The sequence below is a fragment of the Hirundo rustica genome, chromosome W (genome assembly GCF_015227805.2).
Source record: "Hirundo rustica isolate bHirRus1 chromosome W, bHirRus1.pri.v3, whole genome shotgun sequence".
NCBI lineage: Eukaryota > Metazoa > Chordata > Aves > Passeriformes > Hirundinidae > Hirundo > Hirundo rustica.
The window spans coordinates 3357712-3381704 of record NC_053487.1 but is presented as its reverse complement, the minus strand read 5'-3'; the positions used below and the strand labels follow the sequence as shown (position 1 = coordinate 3381704).

The following is a 23993-nucleotide window of genomic DNA, read 5'->3' as shown; positions in this document are numbered from 1 at the left end:
GAAACACTGCCTCGCTGGGTATTAACATCTGGGCCATTATCAGAAGGCATCTGCCCTCCTCCCCCCTGGAGTTACAAGAGAAGGATAAAACATCTCCCAAAAACCAGCTTTCAACAGATGAAATAGTGTGACGGGGATACGCAAAGCAATCACACGTAGACGAGAAATTTCGCAGGGCAGAAAGTTCCTCCGTGCCAGCACAAGGCTGCACCAAGGCCGAGAACAAGGCGGAGAGCCCTCTGCCTGTTTATTTCTTACTTTTTATACATTTGTGGGTCTGGCTGAAGATTGGCTTTTGGAGTTTTTCACCTCTCAGCCAACTGGCCAGACCAGCCGTCAGTTACAATTCTTTTCAGGCTAGAAATATGCAAACAAAGGACAGAGAATGAAAAACAAAGGATTTGTTTATGTTACATATGTGGGAAAAAGGTAGAAACTTCTCCTAATATTGTGCAGTAGCTAAAAGGTCTGACTCCATTTTTATGAACAATCAAAAGGCTTTTAAAAACTCAGAAAAACCAGGGTGACATCTCACCCTTTTAACTTTACAGAAAAAGAAAAACAGAAAAAGAAAAATGAACAAATTTACAAAGGGAACATATACAAATTCAATCACTGTCTGTGGAGGAATCATCAGAGTGATCACTCGAAGATTCATCCACTTGGTGACTTTCAAGTTGATCACGGCTTCCACCTTGCCTGTTGGCCGAATTCTGCCTCTGTGGTCGCAGGTCAGGACGGACACACTTTGAAGATAGCCAGCGTGTCCCAGTGTCCATGGACACACACGCATACCCATGCCCCATAGCGATTAGGTCATAGGATCCTTTCAATTGCTTGGTGACTAAATTTCGGACCCGTACCTTCGCTCGAGGCTGTTGCTCACCGTCCGAAGCCTGCAACGAGAGATGATCTGGTTCTCCCAGATGGGTCTGTCCACCAGCCACCGTAAAGGAGGCGTGGGACACTCTGTGCCCTTCATCACAGTGGCCCCAATCAAAAATCCATTCCCAATCTCACCCCCCATGCAGCCAAAACATCCCTCCCCCAGAGGTTCTGAGGAACCTCAGTAACATGAGGCCAAATTATGGCTGTCTGTCCCTCCAGGTTCGTGATGGCCACGGGATTCTGGCTCACGTAGCATTGCTTCGTTCCTCCTAAGCCCGAGATCGATGCCTTTGCCAGGGTCAAAGGCCACTGCGGGGGCCAAGCAGCCAGGAAGCGAATGCTCACGTCGGCCCCGGTATCTCGGAGGCCACGAGAGTGAATCTCCGACGGCGTGGCACCAACCATGGACACGGTACACAGCCTCTCAGGACGGTCTTTGGTCAGGACAGCAATCCAGCACACCTGAGGCGGCCCAGTAGAGCTGAAGCCACCGTCTCCTCGCGACCGGTCCTTGGTTCTGGAAACAGAAGACTTAAAAGGAACAAGTTGAGCAATTCGTGTGCCTTTTGGGATAGTCAGAGGGGGGGTGGGTGTGGAGACCATTGCATGAATCTGTCCCGAAAAATCCGCATCAATCAGTCCCAGGTGCACCATGATACCCTGAATGGTGGCACTGGACCTCCCCATCAGGAAGGCACTCATGCCATCACCCAAGGGACCAAAGGCATCCAGGGGAACCTTGTGTATTTTTTCCGAATCAATCACGACAGACTCGGCTGTGCAGACATCAACACCTGCTGAACCACGGGCACTGGCTGCAAACCTGCTGAGCAGATCTCCATTGGTTGGGGCTGAGGCAGAGACATTTGTGTCGGCACGCGTCTCGCCTTGGCGCTCCACGTTGCGTTTCCCGAACTGACCAGCGAATGACCATTCACGTGCACCGTTGCCTTACACGCATCTGCAGCGTGATTCGGCCCTCCACATCGTGCACAATGAAACAAGACAGCCGTAGGCTTCTGTGCCTTTCTGCCCTGTTTCTTCCTGGTCTGAGCACCCCACTGCTGCCGGTGCACCCCCTGGGGAACGACCCAAGCAGACTGCACAGCAGCAGCCACAGCCAGTTGCACGGCCGCAGGCATGGCCGGCTGGACCGCTGTAGACACCGTTGGTTGGACAACCGTAGCCACAGCTGGCTGCACAGCTGTAGGCACGGCTTGTTGGACAGCCGTAGCCACCGTCAGTTGGACAACCATAGTCATGGCTGGCTGTACAGCCGTAGCTACGGCAACCATCTGTTGGCTGGAAGGGGTTACCCTTGCACAGGCCCCAACCATGTCCGACATGGATGGTTCCCCAGGAAGCGCCTCAATTATCCTCTTGCAAACAGCATTGCAGTTGCTTCGAGCAAGGGACTGAAGCATGAGCTTCCTTGCCGCAGGATCACTCACCTGCTTCTCATTTGCAGCAGTCAGCCGTCCTGCAAAGCACAGGAAGGGCTCATCAACTCCCTGGACGATAGTTGCAAAGGACTGCTGTGGAGTAGCCAGCTGTATGGTCTGAACCAGGGCTGCCTTGCCTGTCTGCTGGCACTGCTCCTGGACCAAGGGCTCATAACCAGCCTGCCCATCAGCCCTGGTATAATTGCCTGTTCCCATTAGCATATCGGTATTAACCATACACCTAGGATCACCTGGACCCAGTGTCACATTCTGTTCCACCGCTCTGACTGCCAACTGAGTCCATTTATGCTCAAAGAAGTCATATTCAACCAGTGGGAAAAGGGCCCGAGCCAAGCTCCGAATATCAAAGGGTGTCAAAAGACTGGCATTAAAAGAACGGAGAATCTGCATCACCTCAGCTGAGCTCAGACCATTTTTCCCGACTGCATCACGCAGTTCTGTCAAGGCCTGCCAAGCCAAGGGTTGATAGGTGTTATGAGTAGCACCCTGAAGGACAGGGAAGGCCTGAAGACCCTCAGATGAAGCAGCAGCACCTGCCTTATCCTGCCCTGTGGGCCCCACAGGGTCAGAGTCAGGCACTCGGCTGGGGACTGGCTGAACACCAGACACTGCATATCCAGCACCAGCATAAGCACCATCACTCAGTCCTTCAGCCTTAGCTTTCACTTCCCCCCAGAACTGCCCGCGGTCTCTCGGGCGTACGGTCACCTGACGGGGGGGAGCGTCCAGGCTGAGGAGGAAGAGCCAACAGCGCGGGGCCCCTTACTCTTGTCAAAGACCGGCCGCATTCCGGCGGTGTCCCCGTTCGCGCTGAACTTAAACACCTCGGCTCCCGCCTCTGCCGTAGCGCTTGCAGCGGGAAGCGGAGGCGGGGCTGGACCAGCTGCTGGTGCCTGGCCTGCCGCATCCTCAGCAGGGCTGGAGCCCGCCAGCAGCGCCGCGGCACCGGCCACCGGAGACCGGTCAGATGGCTTCGTGGCAGGCACACATCCCGGCGCAGCTGGGGAGCTTGGGCTGCGTTCAGGCGGAGACGGCGACCGCACCTCCGCCACTGCCGGGGTCGCGCCGCTCCCAGCCGCAGCCCAGGAAGCTGGCGCAGGAAGCGGAGTGTCCGGGCCCCCCCCGAGAAGGGCCCCTGCGGCGGGGCGGAGGCCTGCAGGCACTGCCACCCCCGAGCGGGGGGGAGCTGTCAGCCCGCCCATGGGGGCGGCGTCCATCGAAGGACTGACCAGGACCTTGCCTCCGGCAGCATCCCCGCTCCGCGCTGCCACAACAGGCGATGCGGGGGCAGAAGCGGCCAACGCAGCCGCCTCCGGGCCCGGCCCGGGTGGTAGGGCGGGAAGCGCCTCTCCACCCGACTCCATTGGATACATGATGGTCGTGCGGCATCACGGACAATGCACAGTGACCGAATCTCGGTCAAATGACAGTGGGGGCCGTCCCCCCTGGCCACCCCCCCCCCCCCCCCAACGATGGAAAGGCATGGAGAGGAGGCGGCCCCGCCCTGCCCCACTCCGGTGGCTCTGCGGAGCGGGGACAGGCGGGACCGGCCCCGGTGGGGTCCCGCCCCCCCGCTGCCCGAGATCAGTGCCAGAGCCCGAGGGGGAAAAACCACCCGGCGCAGGGACCGGGGAGGGAGGGGGAGAGTCCGTCTCACAAAGGCGCTGAAGCTCGGACTCAGACAATACCTCTGGGTCTGATATAATGACCCCACCCCCCTCCAGCTCCCCGTCCTGCTTCGAAATGGGGCTGGCAGCCTGCGAGCTGGGGGGGGTCGGCCTCCACACAGCCCTCTCAAATAACTTCCACTGCAGCAACAAACTTGCAATCTCCTCATCATATTCTATTTCAAGGGCATCCATCAATCGTTCCCCCAGGAGAAACCACACCTGCCGACTGAGCACAGCATTTGGCATGGGAAAGAACCCACGCTGTCTGCCCCATGCGAACAGACTCTGAAGCCCCTCCCGGGAGACCTCAGCGTGTTTCCACTCCAAAAGGTCTTCCCAAAGCTCCAATACCAGAGCGTCCTGCATGGCAGGCACAAAACAGGGAAAAGGGGAAGGAAAACCTCACCAGACTGGTCCTTCCACACGTCGAATGGTCACCACTTGTGACTGGGATACGCAAAGCAATCACATGTAGACGAGAAATTTCGCAGGGCAGAGAGTTCCTCCGTGCCAGCACAAGGCTGCGCCAAGGCCGAGAACAAGGCGGAGAGCCCTCTGCCTGTTTATTTCTTACTTTTTATACATTTGTGGGTCTGGCTGAAGATTGGCTTTTGGAGTTTTTCACCTCTCAGCCAACTGGCCAGACCAGCCGTCAGTTACAATTGTTTTCAGGTTAGAAATATGCAAACAAAGGACAGAGAATGAAAAACAAAGGATTCGTTTATGTTACATATGTGGGAAAAAGGTAGAAACTTCTCCTAATATTGTACAGTAGCTAAAAGGTCTGACTCCATTTTTATGAACAATCAAAAGACTTTTAAAAACTCAGAAAAACCAGGGTGACAAAATAGAATACACATTTTTAGGTTATGTAATCCAAGACTCTTTAAACTTTAAGCTAGGGAAGCACTGGGTAACCCATCAATTCCTTTATATGCCTAACTCCCCATAACCATTACTGGGGAGGGACTTGCTAGAAAAATTGGAAACAGAGGTTAAATTTGAAAAGGAGAAGAGTGTGCAAGTTGTAATTCCTGAACCTAAATTTGTCCAAGTTGCTGCACTATTTATACAAGAAAAACTTGATGAAATTCCTGCTGAAGTTAGAAATGTGGTAAATCCACAAATGTGGTATGGGCCAGTGATATCCCAGGAAGATCCAAACGAACAGAACCAGTGAGTATTGCACTCAAACCAAGAGCCATACCAGTAAGGCAAAAACAATACCCTTTGAAATCAGAGAACTGCCAGGGATTAGCACCTGTAATTGAGAAATTCCTGCAACATGGTTTATTAGTGCAATGTGAGTCCAAATTCAACACCCCAATTTTAGCTGTTAAGAAAGCAGCTGGTAAGAGTTGTAGGTTAGTACAAGATTTAAGAGCAATTAACAAAATTACAGAGGACATACACCCAGTGGTAGCCAATCCCTACACTCTTTTGACCATACTGACAGCTGAATTAGGGTGGTTTACTGTTGTATACCTAAAAGATGCCTTTTTCTGCATTCCTGTGCATAAAAACAGCCCCATAGTATTTGGAAATCAGCCAGCAAAGGAATTAAAGGACTGGAGAAGACAATGTGAAATGTTTTTCCCTGCCAGGACCGTGGAGTGGTTTTGGGGAGGGGAGGACAGGTACCTATCAGAAAGCTAGCCAAGATATTGGCAGCTTGTTTGACCAATAAGGATGTCAATGTGACTTTGGAAAGGACATTTTAAACTCCAATCTGCAGCAGATCGCTCTCTCCCTGCTTGGGAATCAGCCATGAAGTAACATCATAGGTGGTGGGCAGGCCCGGGTCAGGCCCTGCTGCCCCTCTGGGCAGCCAGGCTGGGCTCGGCCCGGGCCTCCGAGAGCTCCTGCCTGCATGGGAGTGGCCTGGGTTGAGCCCTTTTCTCCTGGCTGCCAGCGGGAAGAGAAAAAAGAACAGCTCAGCAATGCCACGTGTTTACAGTTTTGTGGCAGCTCCAAGCCAGACCGCCCTGGATGAGACCGAGGGGTGGAAAAAAGGACATCTACCAGCTTCCTCCATCAGCACAGCTTTGCATTTTCCTTCAGCCTCATGCAGCCCGATGCTTGCACATAGCCCTTGCAGGTCCAGGCGGATTTAACCCTTTTCTAGCAACATGGAACTTTTAAAGCACAACTCTTCCTTGAGAGAAAGAAGAAAGAAAAAAGAGGGTATATAGAACAGACACCGGATGAAGTCAGTTAGATTAGAAGTGAAAGAACTAATAATATTGGAATAGGATTGAAGAAGTGGACATTTTTAACCAGACTTCTCTAAGGTAAACTATGGAAAAATGGACTGTTCTTTGTAGCATCTTAGTGTTGTTGGGTAGAATGCTAATTCTAATCAAAATTGAGGACTGATGTAATTGAGATTTAATTGAGAACTTTAAAGCCCCAGCTCTTGAGTTAAAAGGAGGTCTCAGCCTTTGAGACAAAGATGATTTTAGACTAGAAGAAGTGTTCATAAATAGTACCCCAGATACACTGGGAAGCCTTGCTAATAGAACATCACAGTCTGTAAAAACTCTGGGCGGTAGAAGATGTGTGCCATTTAAGAGCCACTGGACTATTTTGTCTTGTAGCAAGCATCTTCATGAGAAACTTAGAGAGACTCTTCTCCTAAAGTAGAGTGATTATGTCTAAATAGTGGAACTGTCTAAAAATCACAAGTTGTGTCTTTCTATGTTGTTTAATAAGAAAATAGTTTGTAAGGGGAGAAAAGAGTGTTTTAAAGTTTCATTCTGCTTTAAAGTTTTTTTTTTTAGTCTCAGCTTTTTTTTTCATTCTTTTAGTGTGTGTTAATAAAACAATTTTTGTTCATTTTTAAGCTTAAACCTGCTTTGTTTGGTTTTTTATCTCCTAATCCCTTCCTCCCACAGAAAAAGAATAAATACTAAAACCTCTACATTAATTGGCATTTCCACCCAGTTTCATTAAATTAAGACTATTACACACCCTGATTGCAACCAAAACTAGAGATGATTGCATGCGACTTACCGTAAGTTTATTAAACTTCTTGGGACTGAGTGGGTACAAAGTTTCTAAAGACAAAGCACAGATTGCTAAAGAAGCAGTAGTTTACTTGGGGCTTAAGATTTTCCATGGACACCGACAGCTCAGCAAAGAACAGAAAAAAGCCATCTGTCAACTCCCAGCGCCCCATACTGTAAGAAACATGCAAGCTTTCCTGGGAATGGTAGGTTGGTGTTGTTTGTGGATAGCAAATTATAGACTGCTGGTAAAATCCCTATATGGAGCATTAAAAGCAGCCGTAAAAAGAATTATCGTATGGACTGAAAATACTAGAGCAACATTTAAACAGCTGATACACTCTTTAATGTCAACTCCAGCACTGGGGCTATCAGACTTAACTAAACCTTTTGAGCTTTTTACATATGAGATGTGGGCTAACCCTGAGGACCAAGCTCGAGTGTTATCAAAATTCATTCTAAATAAAATCTGTAGTGTTGCAGAAAAGTTTTTTAACCAATTACCAACAACCGAAATAACTGGTAGCTATGTCAATATTAAACAATGTGCCTCAGAAAATTTTTTGCAGTTCATCGACTGGCTTCGAGCACAAATAGAAAGACAAGTACAAGGCCCAGTGGCACAGGCAGAATTAATTAAGGAGTTGGCTCAGAGGAATGCCAACGAAGCCTGCCGCAGAGTGATCCTAGGACTGCCTATCAACCCTTCGCCTACACTGCCACAAATAATTGAAGCATGTACCAAGAAAACAGAACTGTTCAGCACACCAGAGAGAAAGCCCCAAACAACCAACCCAAAGACTGTAGCAGCTGTAACACCATAAATGAAGCCGCAACAAACGTCACCAGGACAACTTCAACACATCATCTGCTTCCAGTATAAAAAGCCTGGACACTTCGCCAGAGACTGTCCCCAAAGCCAGCAGAAGAATCAGAAAGGTGGAACAACCAACAATCAAAAAAACTAGGACCAGAGCGTGAGCCTGTGTTGCGCCACGACATAAATGCAGCGGGCTCCACTGTAGGAAAAGACTCTCTCTTAACAAAAAAGGGGGAGGAAGGGAAGCTGGGTGCAGGGCAGCAGAAAGGTAAAAAAGAGGAATGTTTGTCTAACAAGTTTGGCAGCCTCATGGGCGTTTCAAACTTTTAACTACAGAGGCTTTTCTTTTCAGGTCTGCCCACTAGACAGTCATTGAAGTGGACTTGCCAGAGGAATCACGAGATTTGACGGTAGATCAAACAGGACTGAACAGTGAGTATTTTGTTATTGGGGACACAGCACACACAGCCGTGGAGATTGAGATTGCTCCCATGACCATTAAGGGAATCATGCCTAAACTCATTCTCCTGGTGTATTGCCCTCAGCTGCCCTTCTATTTGCCTAAGGGGCAAATCATGTCCCAGGCTATTCCCACTCCAGCGAGGGTCCCAGTAGATGACAAAACATCTAATGTCTACTGGGCAGAAGTGATTGGAGAGGACAAACCCATAATGGGATGCAACCTAACCCGTGGGACAGACCATCTCCATGTGGAAGGCTTACTTGACACCGGATCAAACGTTACAATTATTCCCGAAAAGATGTGGCCATCACATTGGGACTTGCAACCCGTAGCTGGCAAACTTCAAGGTATAGGAAGGTTCCAATTGGCAAAAATCTCATAAAGCATTGTGCAAGTTGAAGGGCCAGACGGAAAATTAGCCAGTGTCCATCCATTTGTCATTGACTATAAGGCTCCCTTGTAGGGGAGAGGCACCATGTCCCAGTGGGGGGATCAAATTAGTTATCCCTAAAATCCCCCAGGATTTTTAGAAGCGGCCACTGTGGAGCGCCCTACCCAAAAGTTAACATGGCTGGATGACACCCCAGTCTGGGTAAATCAGTGGCCACTCAGTAAGGAAAAGCTGAAGGCTCTCGAGGAGCTTTGGCAATTAGCCAAAGGTCACATAGAAGAGACAACCAGTCCTTGGAATTCCCTGATCTTTGTAATAAAGAAGCTGGGGAAGGATAAGTGGAGGCTCCTCCATGACCTCCAAGAAATAAACAAAGTAATTGAGGACATGGGTTCACTCCAACCAGGGATGCCTTCCCCAACAATGCTCCCTCAAAATTGGCAACCGGTTGTCCTGGACATCAAGGACTGTTTCTTCCAAATTCCACTACACCCAGAAGATGCCCCACAGTTTGCATTCTCGGTTCCTACCATTAATCGAGAAGCCCCAATGAAGCACTACCACTGGAAAGTACTGCCTCAGGGCATGAAATGCAGTCCCTCCATCTGCCAGTGGTATGTGGCTTCATTGCTGTCCCCGGTGTGCACTGAAAGAAGGGAAGCCATCCTCCTCCATTACATGGATGATGTGCTTGTGTGTACCCCCGATGACACTATACTCCAACACACACTTGACCTAGTGGTTAAGGTTTTAACCTCTGCTGGATTCCAACTGCAGGAAGACAAAGTTCAAAGGGTGCCTGTTACCCTGGTTTTTCTGAGTTTTTTATTAGCCTTTTGATTTTCATAAATGGAGTCAGATCTTTTAGTTACTGTAGAATATTAGAGCAGTTTTTCTACCTTTCCCACAGAAGTAATATAAACAAATCCTTTGTTTTTCATTCTTTGTCCTTTGTTTGCATATTTCTAACCTGAAAACAATTGTAACTGACAATTCGTCTGGCCACTGAGGCTGAGGGGTGGAAACCCCAAAAAGCCAATCTTCTGCTAGACCCACAAATGTATAAAAGTAAAAGAATAAACAAAGGGCTCTCTTCTCTCCGCTCTTTCAGCTGGGAGCTGGATCAGAGGAACCTCTGCGAAAATCTCTTGTCTGCGTGTGATTGCTTTGTGTGTCTCGGTGACAGGTGCCACCTTGGAAGTACCTGGGCTTGGAGATCACTGTGCAGACCGTTGTTCCACAAAAATTGGAAATCAAGAGTGATCCCAAAACCCTAGCAGATCTCCATTCCCTGTGTGGGTCTTTGAACTGGGTCAGGCCCTGGCTAGGTCTCACCAACAAGGACCTAGATCCCCTCAACAATTTATTGAGGGGGGAGAGAAAGCTGATCTCTCCCAGAGAACTGACCCCAGAGGCAAAAACTGCAATCAAAAAAGCACAAAAAGCTTTGACCGAGAGGCAGGCTCACTGTTATCAGCCTGAGCTGCTTTTCCAATTCATTGTTCTGGGAAAGTTGCCACACTTGCATGGTTTAATATTTCAATGGATCGAAGGGCAGAGAGATTCACTCTTAATAATAGAGTGGGTTTTCCTCTCTCACCAAAGACCCAAGACGATCACAAGGCCACAAGAGCTGATAGCTCAGCTGATCCAGAAAACCAGGTTGAGACTGCGTGAGCTGGCTGGTTGTGACTTTGTGTGTATTCACCTCCCGGTCAAGCTTTCTGGGGAAGAAAGGAACCCTCCCAAGAGGCTGACCAAAGAGATGTTTGAGTGTCTGCTCCAAGGAAATGCCAACCTCCAGTTAGCCCTGGACAGTTACAGTGGACAAATATCAGTCCACGCCCCGTATCACATATTGTTCAACGAGGAGTTCCACCTCATTCCTCATGAGAAAAGGAGTTGTAGGATGCTCAAAGCTCTCACAGTGTTCACTGACACATCCAGGGCATCCCACAAGTTGGTGACTACTTGGAGAAATTCCCAAACTCAGCATTGGGAAGCTGATGTGGAGTTTGTTGAGGGATCGCCCCATGTCGCTGAACTGGCCGCAGTTGTGAGAGCCTTTGAGAAATTCTCGGAGCCAATTAATTTGGTCACCAACTCAGCCTACGTGGCGGGGGTAGTGTCCAGGGCAGAGCAGGCAGTTCTCAAAGACATCGAGAACGAGTGTCTCTTCAAGCTGCTCTCAAAATTAATTTATTTAGTTTCTCATCGAGAGCACCCACTTTATGTGATGCATGTAAGGTCGCATACCGATTTGCCAGGCAAGATCACAGAAGGTAATCGCAAGGCAGATTCCCTTGCAGCCCCAGCAGAAATGGCACACCTTCCAGATGCTTTCCAACAGGCAAAGCTAAGTTACCAGCAATACCATCAAAATGAGCCAGGCCTGATATGTCAGTTCCAGCTAACACGGGGTCAGGCTCGAGCCATCATGGCTACCTGCCCTAGTTGCCAGGTCCAAGCCATGCCATAACTGGGTATGGGGGTTAACCCCCAAGGCCTTGAGAGCTGCAAAGGGTGGCAGACAGACATCACACACATTCCCAGTTTCGGTTGCCTTAAATATGTACATGTAGGCATTGACACTTATTCAAACGCAGTTTATGCCTCTGCTCACACAGGGGAAATGGCTGCACAGGCCAAACGGCATCTTGTGCAACCCTTTTCAGTACTGGGGATCCCTAGGAAAATCAAAACTGACAATGGCCCAGCGTACGGGTCCAAGGAATTCCTAGAGTTTGTCCAGCAGTGGGGAGTGGAGCATACAACAGGCATCCCCCACTCTCCCACAGGTCAATCTGTGGTCGAGCATGCCCACCAAATGCTCAAATAGGTCCTGTCTAGGCAGAGCAGTTACACAGTGTGGATGTCACCACAACAAAAACTCTGCAAAGCCCTGTTCACAATCAATTTTCTGAATTGTTCATTTGAAAATATGAGTCCTCTAGTGGTTCGTCACTTTAATAGCGGTAATCAGTTTGTCACAGCATCCACCAGTTCTAATTAGGGACCCAGAAACCTGGGAAATCAAGGATCCCTATGAGCTCGTGACCTGGGGATGTGGCTATGCCTGCGTATCCACCCCCTCGGGCCCACATTGGATACCCCAAAAGTGGGTAAAACCTTTTGTCCCCAAAAATCCAGCACCAGCAGGAGACGAGAAGCAAGCAGCTGTTGCTTCAAAAAAAAGACGCTGCCGGAAAAGGGAGAAAACCCTTCCTAAGATCTAGTTAATTCCGGCAGATCTCTGACTTTTAATATGCTTTAAACATGTTTGTTTTTCCTTTTAGAAAAAAAAACCTACCTCCCACTCAACCTCGTGATGAGCCCTGTCCAAGTTCTCATTCTGAGCAGTCTGACTGCTGCGTGGATCGTCCCTCAACCACGCCAAAACATCTAGGTGACTCTGGCACAAACACTCCAACAAGAAAATATATGCCTGTCCACTGTAGCAGCAAGAGACCCTATGTCTACCTGCCTGGTAGGGATTCCCCTGCAAGCTAAAGAGTATCCAGCCAGTTTTGACACACAGATACATAACCCAAGTCCCAAATCACACAACACACGACCAAACGAAACCCGTCAGTGGCGAGCTGTAATGATTAAGAATCCCATAGAAGAGTGGCTACCAAAGTTGCCTAGAGCAGCTCACGAACCCCAGGAATTAGAGCTGTTAGGTTCCTCTCCAGCACCATACTGCATTCACTTTATCTTTACCCCATTGTCTAACACTAAAGCCTTTAACAACATACTACAATATCGAGAAGAGTTCACTGCCAAAAGGTGGTGCAATATTCTGAGCCATGTTACAGCAGACAATCCATACCATTCACATCCCAAAAACCTCCCTAAGGGTCTGTTCCTAATATGCGGAGATCGGGCATGGGCAGGAATCCCATCCCGACTTTTAGGAGGACCATGTCCCTGTTGGCACCCAACCAAACCTTGATTGGCGAATGGACTTGAAAAAACAATTTGGCCAACAAAATTCATAAGAGAAGTGTTGACAATTTGGACCCAAATTGTAATTCAGAAATTTTTCATTGGGCCGAGTCAAAAAGAATTGCTGCATCCCTCTTCCTCCCATGGGTGGCAGCAGCCAAAGCTCTAGGTGAATTGGGCCACCTAGAGTGTTGGGTAGTCAAACAGGCAAACTTGACATCCACCACCATCAGCTCCCTCCTAGAGGATGAGGAGATTACCAGGCAGGCCACACTCCAAAATCGTGCAGCCATAGACTTCCTCCTGCTACTGCATGGACACGAGTGCCAAGAATTTAAAGAACTCTGTTGCCTGAATTTAACATCCAAAGCACCCAATGTCCACACCGCCCTCAAAGAATTGAGAAGCTTAGTTGGACAAGTAAAGCAAGAATTCGAGGACTGGTTCAGCGGACTATTCAAAGGCTGGGGACTCTCGGGGTGGTGGACTTCAAAAGTTAAAACAATTCTGGGTTTTTTTGTTGTTTTGTTCTTAATTGTGTTAGCATTCAGAGTTCTACATTGCTTAATTTTAAAAGCCCTCAACACTTTAATCCCTACTACCTCAGAAGTCAACCATGCAGAGTTTGCAGACCAAGAGCAGCCTAACTTGCCCACAGATCACAAGTGGTGGACAGATTCATATTCTGAATCAAAATAGGCCCAATGCCTTTCTTTTAACTTTATTTAAACAAAAAAGGGTGAGATGTTGTAGTGCACTAAATAGTTCATTTTTGTTATTATATTGCACTGGGTGGTTTGTCATGTTTGCGCACAAGGATGGTTTTATTATATTTTGCACATGGTATGTTCTGTTCCCCCCTCTGGGTTCTGGTGTTGGTATCCTCTAGTCGGATACCAGTCCCTACACCCCTCCACTTGGTTGTGGTTCCTCTCCCCCCCCCCCCCCCCCCCCCTCCTTTTCCCCGGGTTTAAAATCCCCGCCATGAGACTTTCTCATTTTGTCCCTCCTGGAGTTTGGGTTCTACAATAAAGCTGTGGGACTGTGGTCCCAAGGAAGAAAAGGAGCACCTCTGTCTTTTACCTTCTGTCTATTATCAGGGTAATGCACCAGGGTCTGGAGCTAGCCAAGATTTGACTCCGGGAGCGAGGAACCTCGATACCCTATGTCATAGGTAGCTGTTTCATGTTGGGTGGTCAGAAAGGGTAACCCAAACATCATCTCATAAGGTGACACTCTCAGGTCTGACCTGGGTTGGGTTCAAACCCTCAATAAAGCCAATGGTAGGCATTTTACCCTCGACATTTGGGTTTCAATTATTAATTTTGTTTAAGTTCTCTTTAAAGTCTGAGTCATCCTCTCTATCTGGCCTGAACTCTGAGGATGCCATGGGGTATGTAATTCCCATTTTATTCCCAAGGCTTGAGTTATTTGTTGTGATACTTTTGACGTAAGACGTGTTCTTCTGTCTGAATCTATCCTATTAACCATTCCATACCTGGGAATAATTTGTTCCAAAAGGGTTTTACATACCACATTGGCTGTGGCTCTGACAGTAGAAGTAGCTTCCACCCAATGAGTCAGATGGTCCGTTGTCACTAATAAAAACTTCCATCTCTGTACTTGAGGAAGTTCAGTAAAATCCACTTGGATATTTTGAAATGGTCGAAGAGCCAACTCCCGACCTCCTAATGTTGTTTTTCTCATTACCTTTTTATTTACCTTTTGGCAGATTATACATCTTTCAGTTACTTGTTTTGCCAATCCAAAAATCTCAATACACCCATAATTCCTTAGAAAATGGTCACACAAAGCTTGGGTACCTCAATGAGTTTTTTGATGCATGTTTTCTAATATTTTCCTAGTAAGTGGCTTGTTAAGTAACTGTCTCCTATCAGGAAGTTTCCATTTCCCAGATTCATCTGGGTTTCCTCCTATCTTACTTAATTCCTTTTCTTATCTTTCACTGAACTTTGGAGTTTATAATTCTTCCTTATTTGAGGTCAAAATTAACATAACCCTTTGGATCCCATTCTCCGCTGCATCTTTTGCTTCTTGGTCAGCCAAATTATTTCCCCTTATTTCTGAGGTAATTTCCTTTTGATGTCCTTTGATATGTACTACAGCTATTTCTTCAGGTGTGGCTAGTGTCTCTCTCAGAGCCCCGGCTCCATTTTTGCCTCGGCTAGCTTTAGAGACAAACCACAGTTGGAAGGATTTTTTCCTGAGGGCCCCAAAAATCCCAGGAGTAGCTGTGAACCTTTTCCTTTAGAGAGGGCAGGTCCCTGTCGATGGCAAAGGAAAGGTCTGCACTTGATCTGGGGGGAAATCTGGGCTTTATTCAGTCTTTCTTCTGTGACCATGCCCCCGCCTGGGTCAGGAACCCTTTCCCTGTCCCCCAGCCAGGAGAGAGATTTCCACGTGCTTTTCTGGCTTATATCCAGGGGAAATGGGCTAAAGGCAGGGACAAGCCACTACCCAATCAGGGATAAGGTGGAAGTGGAACAGAGTTGGATTACATTCCAGTGTGGAAGAATGGGTGGGGAAAAGGGGCAGGGGCAAACCTCGGGATGATACATTTTCCAGGGGAACAGGGGAGTACCGAAGAAACCATTACAAAACCCAGTATAAAAATGAAATACAGTATAAACCCAAATAATGCACAACAACACTCAGGCAATTTTAATGCCTCTAAGACCTCCAAAATGTGACCTTCATGTATCAATCCCTTTCCTTTTGAATTGAGTAACCCCCTTTCTTCCCAAATTTTTTTCTGAAGGCATGTACTACCCTGAATGCATACTTGAAGTCAGTATATATGGTTCCTTTTCTGTGTGCTAAATATTCCAGTGCCCTTTTTAGAGCATATAATTCACAAGTTTGAGCTGACCAGTTTGAAGGTAATTTTCCTTTTTCAATGGTTTGCATGTTTTTTCCATCAACTACTGCCTACCCTGACATTCTTTTTCTTTGTAAACACCTGGAAGAACCATCCACATATATTGTTTCTCCTTCTGAAAGGGCTTGCTCTTTGAGATCTTCCCGTACTTTAGTTTGGTATTGGATAATTTCTAAACAATTATGTGTTAGGTTACTTTTTGGTTCTACATATAAAAATTGAGCTGGAGTTAAAATTTTGTTTACTTCTATTGTCAAATCATCACTATCTATTAGGATTGCTTCATATTTTAGCATCCTAGATTTTGTTAACCATTTTTCAGACTTCTGGTTTAACACATTTCAGACTGCATAGGGTGTACATACAATTAGTTTACTTCCATAATTAAGCTTATGGCTCTCTTCTACCAGGATTGCAGTAGCTACTACAGCTTGAATACACACTGGCCATCCATGGCTCACTGGGTCCAACATCTTTGATAAATAAGCTATTGGTCTCCACTCCTCCCCACTCCTGAACCAGAACTCCATGAGCAACTCCATTTTCCACATTCAAATACAGATGAAAAGGTTTTTCTAATGAGGGTAAGCTCAAAGCTGGCACTGAGGCTAGATTTGACTTTAATTCTTCTAATTTATCATCATCTTCCTCGGTCCACTTTATATTATCTCCTTCTGTCAATTTTCCATATAAAAATTTTACTGCCTGTGTATATCCTTCAATCCATAGCCTACAATATCCCAATAATCCGAGTAGCTTTCTAATTTCCTTCTTTGAAGAGGGAGGGGGGAGAGATAAAATTCCTACAATTCTCTCAGGGTTTAGCTTTCGGCTACCTTTGCTTATTAAGTGTCCAAGATATTTTACTTCTGATTCTACAAATTGCAGTTTCATTTTTGATACTCTTAATCCTTTTTCTCCAAGAAAATTCAGAAGTTTTATAGTAGCCTCCTTAACTTCAACTTCAAATTCCTCTGATAATAAGAGATCATCCACATATTGGATAATTTGTATTCCAGGAGGAGTGGGAAAAGTTTGTAATATTGTTTCTAAAGCTTGCCCAAATAGGTTTGGAGATTTAGTAAACTTTTGTGGTAATTTTGTCCCTCATAGTTGCTGCTTTCTCCCAGAATTTCTATCTTCCCATTCAAAGGCGAAGATATTTCAGCTTTCCTCGGCTAACGTACAAGCCCAAAAAGCATCTTTTAGATCCACTACACTAAAGCACTGATGCTGGGGTGGGACCTTACTTAGGAGAGTGTAAGTATTGGATACCACTGGGTAACGGGTCCGAGTTCTCTTATTAACTTCTTGTAAGTCTTTTACTAATCTATAATTCTCACCAAGCTTCTTTACTGGGAGAATGGGGGTATTGTGAGGAGACATACAAGGTTCTAATGTCCCATCCTTTATCAGTCCTTCTATTACCGGCTTCAAACCTTCTCGTCCTTCTAGGGATGCAGGGTACTGATGTACACATATGGGACATTTTTCTCTCTCAGTTGTGACCCTTATGGGGTCAATGTCCAGTCCCCCTTATTTCCTTCCCCAGCCCAAACTTCTTTGTTAATTTTACCTTCATCCTATTGGCCAAGTTTTAAAATTTTAGCTGTCATTTTTCCTTCTTGTGGTATGATCCCTATCCCCAGCTTTACCTGCAAGTCTCTCTTTAATAAGTTTCTGCCTGTCCCAGGGACCAATAAGACATCTCCCATCCAAATTCTAGTTTCACCTTCAATTACCACATTTTTAATGACAGGAACTGTAAAACTTTTTCCTTTTGCCCCTGTTACCTTTACAGTGTCTTTACTTACATTATAACCTGTAGGAACATTTAATAAGCATGTTCTTTCTGCTCCTGTGTCTACTACAAATTCTAATTCTTCCTCCTGGGGACCCACTTTTAAGGTTGTCACAGGCTCCAGATGGTATTTGTCCCCTTTAAAAGTAAAACTTCTTTGATCAGCAGGAGCTGTTGTTACTAAGGGAATGGTAGCAGAGGCAGGGGTTGCTGTGATTGTCAGGGTGGGAGCAGGATTTTAGTTAGAGATAAGCTTTGCTGAAATTAACTAAAGTAGATAGGTAGGCTTTGCTGAAATTAAAAGTTAGTAATTACCTAAGAGAAATTTGGTTTGGGATCACTCTTCCATATTAGAATAACTGATTATTTGTCAACTTTGTTTGGTTAGCTGTGTTTATAATGAAGAATAGAGAAACTGATGAATAGCTTTTAGGAACATAAGACAACTGTAGGCCTCCTCTGCCCAGAAACCCATTGAACAGTCACAAAGACAGGAAATAGGAGTCCTACCAAGGGTTCATTTATCACATTTGCATTGAAAAGGTAGAAAGGTCAGAACGAGGAAGACTTCTTTACTTCCTCATTTTGGGGACCCCTCCCCATGAAAAGGACCACCGACCCATTTCATAAAACGAACTACGCATGCTTAATAGCTTTTGTGCTAATTACCATACGAAGCGGGGAATAGGATGTACCAGGGTTATGAATACGCATTTGTGTTTTGGGTATTCAATACTTTTGTAAATAAAAGGACTCTGTAATCACCTGTAAATTGCAGTGTGAATTTGGGAGCTATCCCACACACTGTCCGGGGCCGTAATAAACATACACTTTCTAACTTTAAACTGTTAGAGAGTTTTTGTCCGTCTCAGTTGGGTAGTGATACTAGATCAGTACCCATATTTTCTTTAATAAGTCACCCGAGCCTGTTCCTGAGTTAGGTGGAACTGGTGAACTAGGCCTGGTGCATTCTGGTCAAAAAGCTGGTGGCTGATCTTCGCTTGTTCGAAGATGTTTGGGAGTGGGGCCATTTCCACAGGCGCAGCAAGAGCATCAGCCCTTCTCTTGCCTTCGGCTATGAACCCTGGTAAATCAGTGTGTGATCTGATGTGCATCACATAAAATTGTTGCTTTCAGTGGGAGATCAGATTTACTAGTTTTGAGAGCAAGTTGAAAAGTGCAGTGTTGGAGACCTCACTCAGTACAGCTTGTTCAGCTCTGGATACTACACCTGCTACATAGGCCAAATCTGTGACCAAATTGAATGGTTCAGGAAACTTTTCAAAAGCTCTAACAACTGCAGAAAACTCAGCTACCTGAGGTGATCCTTCCACCTCGACAATATCTTTCTCCCACTGCTGAGTTTGACGATCCTTCCAAGTTATTACTGACTTGTGGGATGCTCTGGATGCACCTGTAAAAACGGTCAGAGCCTTTAAGGGCCTCCTGCTCTGAACACTTTTTAATGACAATTTGAACTGAATTTGTTCTCTGAATAATTTAAGGGCAGGCCAATGAATTGAAATTTGACCTGTGTAATTATCCAGAGCAAACTGCAAAGCTTCATTTTGATGAAGCAGGTGCTCCAACATTGCTTTTGTGATTTGGCCTGAGTTTACCTCAATTGGGATGTGAATACACTCAAAATCACTTCCTGCCAACTCCCTGATCCAGGTCCTGGTCTTCTGGATCAATTCTGCTACCAGTTCCTGTGGCCTGGTCATTCTTTTGGACTGGTGGTGACTGAGGTAAACCCACTCTATGATTAAGAGGGGATCCCTACAGTCTTTGTCCTTTTTTGATTTTTCCACTCTTTCCCACTGAAAGATCATCCTGTGTAGGTGTGGCAGTTTGCCTAAAATGATGAATTTAAATGGCAAGTCTGATTTGCACCTGTTGGCCTGTCTGGTGGCCATACAGTCCTGTACCTTTTCTAGGGCTGCTCATGCCTCTTGGGTGAGGGTCCTAGGAGAACTTAGCTCCTCTCCCCCTTTTAAAAGATTAAAAAGGGGGTCTAGGTTCTCAGTGGTCAGACCCAGCCAAGGTCTTACCCAGTTTAAGGACCCACACAAATGCTGGACATCTGCTAAAGTTTTGATGTTATTTTTGTCAGCTAATTTTTGTGGCACAGTGGTCCGCTTACCAGTCTCCAGACCCAGGTACTTCCAAGGTGGCATCCTTTGAATCTTCTCCTCCTGAAGCTCGAACCCTGCAGCAACCAAAGAATCTATTGTCAGGTCAAGTGCGTGGGACAGTAAGTCATCACTGGGGGCACACACGAGCACATCATCCATGTAGTGCAGTGTAGCCTTCCCCATGAGACTAGACACCGCCGAAGGTAAAGGAAGAGTCTTGACTCTCTGACTTCGGTGGGATAGTTCTGCTTTTATTCTTATGTCCTGCTCAGCTTTGAGACCCTACCCGATGGAAAGCCGATGCCAGAGAGTGCTGGCCCCTCCCCCGCCGTGGCTTTTTCTCCCAGGGGGCAGGGCCCATAGGCGAGACCCAGAGGCCTCGCCCAATCAGATTACATCTCAGTGAGGGGGATGTGCACTGCTGGGCAGGGACAGATAGAAAAGAACATTACAAATATAAACCCAATTAATGCATTACAACAGTGCAGGATGATGGCTTCTCCTGCAGCTGCGTGCATTGGGGACAGCAAGGAAGAGAGGTACCACTGGCAAATAAATGGCGAGTTCTTCATCCTCTGTGGTAGAAATTTCCAGTAGTATCTTTTCCTCGGGGCTTCTCGTTTGAGGGTAGGGACTGAGAAGGCGAAATGTGGGGCATCGTCAGGGTGCAGAAGGATCTGGAAGAAACAATCTTTGATATCAATAATTGCTAAATTCCAGTTTTGGGGGAGCATCGCTGGGGTCGGCATGCCTGGCTGGAGGGAATCCATGTCCTCAGTGACATTATTTGTCAGAGATTGTGCAGGAGCCGCCACTTGCCTTTGTTTGCCTTTTTGAAAACAAAGACTGGGGAATTCCATGGAGATGTGATTTCCACAATGTGGCCTTTAGCTAGCTGTTCATCTACTAGCTCCTGAAGTGCCTTCAATTTTTCTTTACTGAGCGGCCACTGCTCTACCCAGACTGGTGAATCAGTTTTCCAGTTGAGTTTCTGGGCAGGGTGCTCTTCAGTGGCCACAGCCTGAAAAACCAGGGGGTCATCTGGAATGCCAATCGTGACCCCCCACTGGGCCATCAGGTCTCTCCCCCACAAGGGCTCTGAATAATCCAAAACAAACGGACACAGTGTAGCTAATTGTCCATTTGGCCCCTTAATTTGCACAACACTCTTTGACTGTTTTGCTAATTTCATTCCCCCTACACCTTGCACGTACCTGCCCTGCCACATTTTGCAGTTCCCATTGTGAGGGCCACCTCCTTTCTGGTATGATTGTTACATATGCCCCTGTGTCCAAAACGCCCTTGATGTTTATGACTTCCCCACTGTGACGGACTTCACACCCTATTATGAGTTTGTCCCTCCCAATAGCTTGTGTGGGGTAAACCTCAGGGTGTTTGTTCCTCGTGATGTCTTTTTCAGGGAACGGGTCAGGTGCTGGAATTGCCTGAGCTATTATCTGCCCCTTAGGCAGAAACAAGGGTGGGTGAACACAGTGCAGCCAGAGAACTAGTTGTTTAGGGTTTGATGAGACGAGACCAGGAAGGATCTCGATCTCTCTCAGTGTGTATTTGGTTTCCCCAAGGATGACATACTCACTGCCAGCATGTTGCCAAGAGCCTGGCACCTGCAGATCCAATGAACCTTAATGGCAGTTTGTGTCACTTAGGTTCAAGGACTCTGTCAGTTGCAACCTAAAAGGCTTTTGGAGACATTCAGTGGTTAGATTGGGTCTGCTCACATCATGATCTGAAAGGGTCATGTCCGGTGACTTCTGCTGAAAAGCAGAACTGGTTAAAGCAGGATTAGTTAGGTTAGCATTTGCATTTTTCAGTTTTTTCTCCCGCCTCCTCGGACTTGCCCCATTTATGTCAGCACGCTGGGCAAGCCAGCGCACATCCTTTAGTTTTTTGAAAAATTCTCTTTGGGCCCTTGAGACCCCCCACCCCCATTGTCCCAAAAGTCCAGAAACTGTCTCTTTAAAGGGCATTGAGATGCCCAGTGTCCAGCCTGATCGCACAGGAGACATGTTGTTCTTCTCTTGGGCGGTGGTCATGGCACAGGCACAGGAGGCACGGTGTCTGCAGCAGCAGCTCTTTGCGGTGGTCTGAATGCATCTCTGGAACTGTGGTTTAGGTGAGCTGCCATGAAGGGAACTTTCCTGGCACACACCTGGAGCATGTCATCTGAGGTTGGAGCCGGTTCCATGAGCAGGCTGAGGATGGTTGCCTTGCACTGTAAGCACTGTTTGTTTGCATTGGCCAGAGCCATTTCCTCCAGGTCCTGTTCCTGGGCTCCTTCATTCTTAACCTGTAACTCGATAGCTTGGGTTAATCGCTCCACAAATGCTACAAAATGTTCTGATTGAAGCTGCTTTATTTTACTGTAAGGTTGGAAAGGCCCATCGGGCTGGATTTGTAGTTTAGACTATGCCCAGGAGCCTTGAAAGACAGTGAGAGATCAAGAGAGCCTATGCAAAAGCTGGGTTTGTCCAGTGGACACCTGAAGATTGAAGATTATTTTACTTCATCCAGTGACACCCCCCCCCCCCCCCCAGACCACCAGGAGACAATGTGCAAGCCCAGACTGATTAACATCTGAAGAGAGAGTAGGCGGGGATAGGTTCTGAAATTGTATAGGTGATGTTGAAACTTTCATAAATATGTATGACTTTAAGTGTATTTGAACAAGAGTGCCTGCTCTGTTCAGGACCCCTGTGCATCCAGGTGCCAAGTAAAGCATACCTACTTCATAACCTTTGGTTGTGGAGTCTTTGTTCCGCTTCACCATAACCCTCATTCCCTGTCTCTCTGTGCCCCTGGGGGAGGAGGTAGAGCTCAGGAAGTAGGGAGGGGTGGGGGAAGGTGTTTTGAAGGTTTTATTTTGCTTCTCATTATCCTGCTCTGATGTTGTCAGTAATAAATTCAATTAATATCTCTAATTCTATCTTGTTTTGCCCATTATAGTATTTGATGGGTGATCTCTCTGAGTATGTATTGCAACCCATGAATCCTTCATTATATTTTCTCTCCTCTATCCAGCTACAGAGGGGAGTTAGAGAACAGCTATAGTGGGTGTCTGGCATACAGTCAGTGTCAACCCACTACACAGAGAAGAGAGAAAAGAGAGCGAGATCACTGGTCCTGGGTCCAGCATTGGGCTAGCCAGTGCAGGTCTTTGTTGTCCTGAAATCCTGGTGTTGGGGGTTAAGTTTGGTTTTGTTCTTTTCTTTCCCTATAGAATTTTCCCCCCCCCATAAGTTGCTAAGAGACTAAATACTGATGCTTAAAGGGTACTTGACCCACACAAAAGAAGTGGCGAGGGCGGTAGATCACTTAGTTTGGGGGAGGGAAAGGCTCAGGGGCTCCGGGAGCTGAGGGTGCCCTCCTCCTGCACTTGGCTTCGGAGAGGACAGTCGGGCGACTGCTAGCTGCGTGGAGTCCACTGTTGACGGAGGGTCTGGTCCTGGGAATTCTATCATCTGCTGGAGCGCCCAGGAATTCGGAGCTCCTCGCCTGCCCTGCTGGAGCTGGGTCAGCCTTGTCCAGCCGTCACGGCTTCTTCAGCACTGCTCACTTTGCCTGCCGGGACACCCCCCTGCCTGCTGGAGACAACCCACCATTTCCAGTCATCAGCCCCGGAGTTTCCACTGTTTGGGCTTGGTGCTCTTGGGGTCCCAAGAGATCAGACTGCCCGGGACTTGTGAGACAAAGCCCCTCAGGGTTCTTGGTTCTGTTTATTATTATTATTATTGCTGTAGTTGTTGTTTGTTTGTCCTGTTATACTTACTAGTAAAGGACTGTTATTCCTTTCCCCATAGCTCTGACTGAAAAGCCTCTTTAATCTTCTAAATTATAATAACTTGGAGGGAAGGGATTGGAATTCCCCATTCCTAGAGAGGCCCCACCTCTCCCTAGCAGATACCTGTCTTTCAAACCAAGACACCTGGGTATACTCCAAAGCAGTTGGAAGTACAACTCTTACTAAAGAGCGATAAAGGTCCTCCCTCCACCTGATGACTTATCACCCCCGAAGCACACCATTCACACATCACATAGAAAGCCCTTTAGCCATATGTCTCATGGAACACCTGGCTGTTATCTTGCCCATTGTGGTTCCAGTTTCTCCATTAGGAAAAAGGTCTCTGTGACATTAGCAAAAAATCGTGGAAGGCTGCACTCAACAGTGAAGGAGCTGAGAGTTGCAGGAGCACTGGTAGCCCTTGGATTGAAGACTTGTCCTGCTCTTATATTGTGGTGGGATTTTTTTTTTCTTAACTGACTACTTCTGTTTTCAGTGTATTTGTGTGTATGGAGAATTTTCTAGTTTTAAGCTATTTACAGATGTGCTAGTTTTGTCTGGGATAGAGTTAATTTTCTTGATAGTAGATAATATTTAATTTGTGCTGGAAACAGTGCTCATAGTACAAGGATGTTTTTATTATTGCCGAGCAGTGCTTATACAGAGTCAAAGCTTTTTCTGCTCCTCACATGGTGAGAAGCCAGTATGTAG

At 46.8% G+C, this 23993-nt stretch overlaps 1 protein-coding gene and 1 pseudogene across 2 annotated transcripts; one reads left to right on the top strand and one right to left on the bottom strand.

Moving 5' to 3' along the window:
• Positions 1-657: 657 nt before the first annotated feature.
• On the bottom strand, positions 658-2873 carry LOC131378764 (endogenous retrovirus group K member 10 Pro protein-like). Of its 2 annotated transcripts, none has more exons than XM_058423959.1 (2): positions 2340-2873; positions 658-1419 (listed from the first exon to the last, which is right to left on the bottom strand). In XM_058423959.1, exons 1-2 carry the CDS (start codon positions 2739-2741, stop codon positions 997-999), a joined length of 825 nt encoding a protein of 274 aa, XP_058279942.1. In that variant the 5' UTR covers positions 2742-2873; the 3' UTR covers positions 658-996. The 2 variants fall into 2 exon arrangements, with proteins under 2 accessions (XP_058279942.1, XP_058279943.1); XM_058423960.1 differs by having other exon boundaries at positions 658-1405.
• A 678-nt stretch (positions 2874-3551) lies between these two features.
• The window catches only part of LOC131378754 (choline/ethanolaminephosphotransferase 1-like), a 39172-nt pseudogene continuing 18730 nt past the window's right edge, over positions 3552-23993 (top strand).